Below are 8,029 nucleotides of genomic sequence, written 5' to 3' on the forward strand. Positions count from 1 at the left end.
AACAGGGCTCACTTCTCCAGCTCTCAAGTTGAGCAGGACTATTACTTCCCTGAGCCCCCAGGCCCTTTAAAATATTAACATACAAATTGATTGTCAGTTCCATCCTTTAAATATTTTCTTATTACTGCTGGGTGATGTTGACAGGTTTGTGTGGGCTGAAAGTGCAAACGTTTCTTTTGAATATTCCCATTTCTTTCTCATTTCCTGATTTAAAAATAGTCATGTTCTAGGGATGACACCACCACCACCACCACCACCACCCTCCCCCCCAAAAAATCATGGTCCCTAAGCATTGTCAGCTATGTCTAATGGAAAAGTAAGTCTTGGTTTAGAAATTGGTCTGCAATTAAAAAAAAAAAAGTAAAACTTAACTGTCACAATCCACACAACCAACTCTGACCCCTCAATGGAGTCTACTCTACTGATAAACTATGTGATATATGTAGAAACTGCCTTTCATCTATTACTTAAAATGGTTCTTTTCAAAAAAACAAAGAAAAAAAAGGGTTCTTTTCAAAGTTACATCCCAAGAGGCTTTAAAAAAAAAAATCAAGTCACCATACAACACTGGTTTTTCTTCAATGTTTTATTTATATAGAAATACTTAAAAAATGAAGTAGCACCATTACTTAAGTTTACCTTTATTATGTAGAACTTTAAATGTCAGAAAAATAAAACTCTTGATACAATTTCAAATCTTGTCTCAGCAAATATAATATTAGTATTTGACCATGAGGTTAAAGGCCCTTTATCATAAAATAAAATATACTTTGTTTTTTTTTAAACTTTGCTCAGTAAAGTACATTTAAGCTCAAGTAACGTCACCTACATATACATAAACGAGTGGTAAACAAATGTATTAAAATAGAAACACTAAAACTATAGCGGTGCGACAGAAGTTCTGTAATTTGCACTGAATTCTATTTATACAAATGTTAGAAAGCATCAGCTGTTCCTTTTGACATGTTTATACATTTCCATTTTTTGTAATAATATAGAATAAAATATGCTTTATATCACTGAATAGAAAATATGCTGGGTGAAGCGGATCTAGAAGATTTGTCTGAACCTATAAAATCTCCATCCCAACAGAATACTGCTCAAAACGTTATACATTTTATGGTTTGTAATCCGTCACAATTGTGTGATTATTAAAATAATACAGTGTTCTTTGCCATAAGGCCATACTAAAAATAAAAAGATTTAACCCAGCTACAAAAAAGTTCACTGAACTTAAATTAAAATACTTGTAAACATCTTTGCAATATGAAATATAATTTTTCAAGTCAAAAAAAGAATAAAATACTTCAATCTGTATTAATGCAATTTCTCTTTAAAACTTTTAAAGGTTTTTTTTTTAATATATAAGAGATATGTTACAGTTTTAACTTTAATAAAGCTGCAGGGTCCTGGCTGTACAGAACTCCTGGCCCTTCCATGAACATTCAAACAGGATCCACTTGTGTTCTAGAACGAGCGCTGTAGGAACCCACCCACAAAGGGAAACACACAAGACAGTCCACACATCCCATAGCACAATTATTAATCATCTTCATAATTACTGTTCATTTTTCTACTTCAAGAAAATGGAAAACTTGTGGGGTTTTCTTTTGGAAGCTTCCTATTAAGTACAGTGTAAAAACTATCGTTACTAGAATGTCGCCGTTCCTATTATTTATAGAGCATGCAATTCAGGTGGTCCGGAGGCTACAGTACTCCTGATGCAGAGATCCTGGCAAGTTCCTTTGTTTAAAAATGACGTTTTAAAAATGAGCGGATACTACAGCTTTCCAAGCTCCTCTGGGATCTCTGAGAGTGAGGAGGGCGGGGTGGAAAGAGGTGGGCACCAGAGGCGTCTGGGTAGGTAGGCCCTAGGGAATGAGGGTCTAGGGAGGAGACCCTCCTTCCCTGCAGTGCGCACGCGCGCACTGCCTTCAGGAAAAAATGCGGATGGCCTGAGTGACCGCCGTGTGGCAGACGGGACACTCGGGCTCGCTCTTCTCACAAATGCGGTTGGCACACTCCATGCAGAAGAGGTTGTGGCCACAGGGCACCAGCGCAGCGATCACTTCACTCTCGAAGCACACAGAGCAATCACGGCTGCCTTTGCGCCTCAGCCCGGAGGAAGAGGAGGAAGAGCTGGAGGAGGAGCTAGAGGACGAGGAGGAGCCCGAAGTGTCCGACGAGGGCAGGCCCGGGAGCTGCGTTCCTAGCCCATTAGCATAGGCAGCGTAGGCCAGGCCTCCACCGCCCGGGTCGCTGCGCACGCGGCGAGCAAGGTGGTGCTCTCCCGCCCCCGTGGCCATGTGCAAGGGCGGAGACAGGCGCGGGCAGCTGGTGCCCGGGTGCAGCCGGCGGTGCACCAGCAGCCCCAGATTGGCATTGGAGGGTGTGCTGCTGGCGCCGCCCCCGGGAAAGACCACAGAGGACGACGAAGCGGATGAGGATGCCGAGGAAGAGCAGGAAGAGGATACTGGCGCTGCAGATCCACCTCCAGGCGACCGCTCGAACTGGGCCCAGAGAAGGGGTGTCCCAGGTGGTGGGGCGGGAGCTGGATCGAAAGTAGGCTGCAGCTCAGGAGCCCCATCCGGGGAAGGTACTGAGGCTTCCCCCGCTGTGTAGGTATAACCATTGCCGTTGTTGTTGTTGTTTCCATTGTGAGCAAAGCTGAGTGCAGGGCTGGGAGGGCTGTAGTCCGCCAGGCGTGAAGTGGCAGCTGCGCTGCCGCTGGTCCCGCCACCGAAGTAAGAGTCTGTGGATGCGCTGCCAAGCGAACTGGAGCTGTCATTGCGATAGCTGGAGAAGGGCTTGCGGCCAGGTGTGGGAGTGATGCTTGGGGTGGGCTTGCTCCAGAGGCTGCCCGGCCCGGACCCGCCGGACCCGTGATGCAGATCAAAGCCCACGTCTGTGCCATTGGCATGGAAGTCGTTCTCGTCTGTCAGCTCGATGATGCCACCGGTGCGCAGCGCGATGTGAGCTTCGATCTCCTCTCTAGCGCGATCCACGTTCTCTGGCATTCCGGTCACTTCGAAAACCGGCTCCTTGTCTCGGCTGGGTGTCACAATATACGTATGTGTCTGCTGTTGAATGCGCTTGATCGTGGCGCCCTTTGGCCCCACCACAAGCCCTACCACGCGGTATGGCACCCTCACTTGGATAGTGGTCTGTCCCGGCAGGTTGGGTGGTCCGGGTACAGCGCCATTGAGAGCCGTGTTCTTGTTACGAGAGGCGCGGATCATGGAGAAGTGCTCTGCGGCAGAGATGATCTCCCTCCGAGCCATAGCCACATCCTCCTTCCTGCCCGTCACAACAAAGACAGGCTCCTCCCCGCGAACTGGGGTCTTGATGTAAGTGTTGGTCTTCGCCCTCAAAGCTTTGATTTTACAACCTGGGAGCCAAGGTTCAAGGGAGGGAGTAGGAGAAAGAGAGAAAGAGACACGCCCATTATCCCGGGATAACCGCGGAGACCCGGGACAGCCCGCGCCCAAGGCAGCTGGACAGCAGAACACGCGACCAGAGAAAGGGGGCGTCTCCCTCGCTGACCCCAAACCGCGCTAGGAGCTGGACCGCCGGCTCTATCCTCGAAACGCTCGAGGAATAAATAGTCCATTGGCAGCCTGGCCCTCCCCCGGTGACTGCAGTCGTCCCAAGCAAAGCACAGAACCCCCAGAAAAGTCATCTAGGGAGATGCTTCTGGTACCCAACTGGGCACAGTGATTGCCTTGAAGACACCAGGGGCTCCCGGGAAGCCGCGATTTCTAGGCTCTGGAGGACTAGGGGTGGGGTTAAGGGGATGGCAGTCCTGGGACCCATTGTTCCTTCTCTGGATTCCATTCCATTCCGTTTTGCAGAAATCCCGAATCCTCGTCCCATCGGATGCCCCCACACACCGCCCCCTCCCAAAGGACCACCAGAGGTCCCCTCCCCCATTATCTTATATTTAAATCATCTTTCCTAGAGTGGACTAAGTCTGGAGCACTAGAGAAGAAGGCAGTGATTTTAGCAGGAGAAAGTGCATCCCGCCGCGGCTCTGGCGCCGCTGTAGAAGACAGCCTGCCTGCACTTTCTTTGTCTAGTGCGCCGGCCCATCGCGCGGCTCTTCCTCCTTCCCCAAGGCTCCCCCGCACCACAGCTCGCGTTCTTGCACCCGCCCTCACAGTGAGGCGGCGGCCGGAGATCCCACACACCCCTCCGGTCCCCATCCCTGCCGGACCTACCTTGCCGTCCTACGATCTCCGCGACGTGTTCGGAACTGGGTACCGGCACGCACTCAGTCATGTTCACGCTCTTCTTGCGCGGTTCGCTGTCGTACAGAGAGGCGCCCTCATCACTGTCCAGTCCCAACAGGGAGAGCTGATCGAGCGCAAGCTGCAGGGCTCTTTGGTCATCCAGAGTCTCTCCCCCGCCGCTGCCACCACCGCCTCCCCCGCCGCCGCCTCCCCCGCCGCCGCCGCTGCCGTTGCGCTCCAGGTCTGCAAACAGCGAGCTGGGCATCGCTCCGCCGTGCGCGCCGCGCCCCAGCCGGCTCTCTGCTCGGCAGCTAGAAGGTGCAGCCACAAAGGCAGCCGGGAAGCGGGTAGTCAGGGGCGGGGAGGCCGGTCGGCTGCGGAGGGCTCCGTGGCTCGTTTTTCGGCGCCTGGAGGAGTGGGTCTCTGCGTGCAGTCCGCACCGGGCAGTGGCTGCAAGAGCCCCCGCCTGGGTCCCCACCCCAGATCTGCTGGCGGTTGGGGTGGGGGCAGAGCTCGAGCGGCGGCCGCGCGTGCCCCCCGAGTGCCCGGCTGGCTGGCCACAATGCCGAGCGCAAAGCGAGCAGGCGAGCGACAGCAGCGTTTCTTTAAGGAGCCCCTCCCCGGCTCCTCCACTCCCTCCCTCCCTCCCTCCCGCCCGCCCTCACTCAGCGCTTTTTCCTCCTCTCCTACCCGCCTCTTGACTGAGCCTCTGCAGCCAGACGGCTCCGGAGGGGGACGAGGGAGGCGCAACGTCACCGGCGGGAGCTGACACTACAATGCTACTGACACTATCGCTGGGGGAGACGATTGGCGCGCGCCAGGCCGGGGGCGGGCGGAGGCCGGGGCTGAGCGAGCGGAGAGCCAGCGCCACCCCCATCGAGCTCGCCGCAGCCCGCCCCGGCCTCCTCCCGGCCGCGCCCCTCCCCCGCCGCCGCCACGAACGCCTCTCTTTGTTGTCTAATGCGGGACCGGCTGGCTCGGGACATTTATATGTACCTATCAGCCGAGGACAACCAGTGTCCTCAAGTCTCTTTCCTCTCCAGGTTGAGAAGAAAAGGCGCCCAACTGTGATGCCAAGCCACCAGGCTCCAAAGAGCGGTTCTTCTAAAGTCCCGTTACTGACCCCCAAATAAAGCATCCCTGGAGCCGACGCGACCACTAGGTGGACGGTGTAGTGTACAAGGTATCTACACAACACGGTGGCCCAACTCTGGGGCGCGGAATCCAAGGCTCGAGGTCCTGGGCTCCCTTGGTATTGTGACTGCTGGGCGCGAGCTGCCCACCTGCGCGGGAGCGCACGCCACACAAAAGACACGCCCGCCCACTCTGCCACTCGCGCGCGCGCCCACATTTCCGTTCCCTTGGGTAGCACTTTTACCCAAGTGGCCCAGAAAGAACGAATGCCAAAACCAGAAACTGGTTGCAGCAAGGGCCCGACCGCACCGCTGCCGGTGACCCCTAGGGTCCCGCACATGCCTGGCGCGCGGACTGAGACCCCCGCGGGCTCTCACGCGCACGAGCGTCGCGCGGCCACTGCCTGGACGCCAGCCCTACACCGCCAGGGGACGGTGCGGGCGTGCGCGCCCGCCGCTCCCGGTCCCGCCCCTCCCCGCGGTCAGGCATGCGCAGTACCTGAGCGGAGCCAAGAGCGCGCCGGCCCCGCCCTCCGCCCAGCCCGGCCGCGCCGGGAGGTGTGTGGTCGGCCCTGGCGCTCTTTGTGCGCTTCTCGGGTTGGGGGTGGCGGCGGAGGAAGGGTGCGACGGGACTAGCGGGAGGCCAAGGCGAACTGCGCCCTCTCCCGGCTCCTCCACCGACAGCCTCCAAGCGCAAGCGAAAAGAAAGGAGGTTTTGAGAGGGCGGGCCGGGGCGGGGTTCGAGCTCGGGCGCATCTCCCTCCTTCGAGGGGAGGACGCCCCTTCCCTGCTCAACGCGCATCCGCTTCGCCGTCCTTTGTTCCCGGAGCCCGCCTGTTTCGCCCCTGCGCCCTGCCTCGGGCTGTTAGGCCAGTAGTCCAGGGTTTCCCTAGTTGTTAAGGTCCTCCCGGAGGGACGTCTGCCGGTGATCCCGAGGCTACTTGTCAACACCGCAGCCTGGCTTACTGGAGAGCTCCTTCCCCGTTGGGGGCGACCCCCGGGGACCCAAGGCAGATCTGAGGGACCCAGAAAAGGGGAGTGGGCATCCCGAACTCCGGCTTTTATCCACAATACCTCCCCTGCCCAATGCCTGGGTGGTTGAAAGTGACAATGGTTGGCAGCGAGCGCGCTTGGGAGTGGACTGTTCGGCCAGCCCTGGTACTTCCGAGCTTGCGAAGGTGATCCCGAGCTCCAAACTCACCTGGAGCTGTCTCGGGGCATAGGTGCTGATTATTTCCTTAGGGAAATGAGGCAGAGGAGCCGCTTTACTGTGGCTATTTCCTCGGGATGTTTACATCAGCTTCTCCCAAGCTGGCTGTGTTTTTCTTCAAAGAAGCAGTTCAGTGAGGGCCGGGAGGTGGGGTTAAGGAGATGGTGGTGGAGAGTTCGCTGACCAGTAGAGAATTCTTGCTTATGAAATCAGCGTCAAATTGGTTTGGGAATGAGAAAAGGAGTGCACTTTAGGACCTTAAAGTAGGTTCTAGAACAAAAGCTCCCTGCCTAGAAAGAGTGTCAGGACAGAAAAGGCATGCATGAGGGCAGGGAGCAAGAGAGCCTGACCTAAAGGCACCCCCTGCCTGTCATCTGAGAGGGTGGAGGGGGGCGGGGATTTCAACCAATTCCAGGCCAGCCTGGGCTATGTAGTGAGTTTTGGGCCAGCCTAGATCACAATGTGATATCCTGACTTTAAAAGTTAACAAAAGGGGCAGTTATCAAAAATCCATTTTCACCTTGCCAAGACAATATGTTAGCTTCTTTTGGGGGTACACTGCTGTTCCTTTAAAAAGAATATGAAATTATGATTGTGTACGTATAAGTGGGATGGAGGGTCCCTCAGGAAACTTGCTGTAGGGAACTTGCCCATAAATTTTTGCAAGCCTGCCATAACTCTATTCCCCCTGGAACCTGACCGTAATAAGATTTCAGATGAGTTGCTCCTGAAAATTTGGAGGATTTGGCTCTTCACTGAAGTCCCTGGGGATTTTGTCTCATTAGCGGGAAGGTGAACACAATGCTTCACCAAGGTGACATGTTTAATGTCACTTTTCCCTGCTGGATGAAAACGGGAATGGCACTTGCTTATAACTGTGAAAGGTGGATGAAATCACACATTTTGCCCCACATGAAAGAAAGGTGGAAATTCTGACCTTAGGAATTCATGACCAATCTTGTCAGGTCCAGGTAGGTCCAGACTAGGAGCCTGTTTGTTGAAGCCGGTTAAGATCAGTGTCCTGACGACACTGCATTGAATACATTCCTGAGAGCATTGCAGGGCGATTGAGATGATGGAAATTACAATGCCTGACAGCGCCAGTCTCCGTTTCCAGCTGGATTTCTGTGTTGACTATGAAAAGACCGGTACCCCATCTTCCAGTGGGCTGTCTTAAAGGAACCCATGTATGTTGTAGATGACAAGGTGCTGGCTGGTGCCTTCCTACCAGCCGCCACCCTTCTCTGCTTGCATGTAATACAGCATCCGGAATGCTGGAGTGCTTTCAGACCATGAATATTTTTCTAGAAATAATTCAGAAAATTTCATTTCCAATTGATATTTTGTAAGGTACCATACGACTTGCAAGCAAGGCCTGCTTCCGGTTTTAAATACATACCCTAATCCCATAGGTTTTATTTGTTTCTTTTTTTTAGATTGTTCCAGGCTCCTTTTGG

The 8,029-nt window shown here is 53.9% G+C and overlaps 1 protein-coding gene across 1 annotated transcript; it reads right to left on the reverse strand.

Annotated features, from left to right (window-relative positions):
- Positions 1-629: 629 nt before the first annotated feature.
- Positions 630-4,838, reverse strand: Mex3b (mex-3 RNA binding family member B). The gene is made up of 2 exons (XM_052159483.1): positions 4,218-4,838; positions 630-3,388 (listed from the first exon to the last, which is right to left on the reverse strand). The coding sequence occupies exons 1-2, from the start codon at positions 4,492-4,494 to the stop codon at positions 1,935-1,937; spliced, it is 1,731 nt and encodes a 576-aa protein (XP_052015443.1). The 5' UTR covers positions 4,495-4,838; the 3' UTR covers positions 630-1,934.
- Positions 4,839-8,029: the final 3,191 nt, after the last annotated feature.

The sequence above is a fragment of the Apodemus sylvaticus genome, chromosome 1, assembly GCF_947179515.1.
Source record: "Apodemus sylvaticus chromosome 1, mApoSyl1.1, whole genome shotgun sequence".
Taxonomy (NCBI): domain Eukaryota; kingdom Metazoa; phylum Chordata; class Mammalia; order Rodentia; family Muridae; genus Apodemus; species Apodemus sylvaticus.

What these genes read in the sequence shown, in the direction of transcription:
- Mex3b (XM_052159483.1), bottom strand. Translation starts at nt 4,494, where the DNA reads ATGCCCAGCTCGCTGTTTGCAGACCTGGAGCGCAACGGCAGCGGCGGC. An exon ending in GGAGATCGTAGGACGGCAAG is followed by an intron (nt 3,389 to 4,217) that starts GTAGGTCCGGCA and finishes CTTGGCTCCCAG; the next exon opens with GTTGTAAAATCAAAGCTTTG.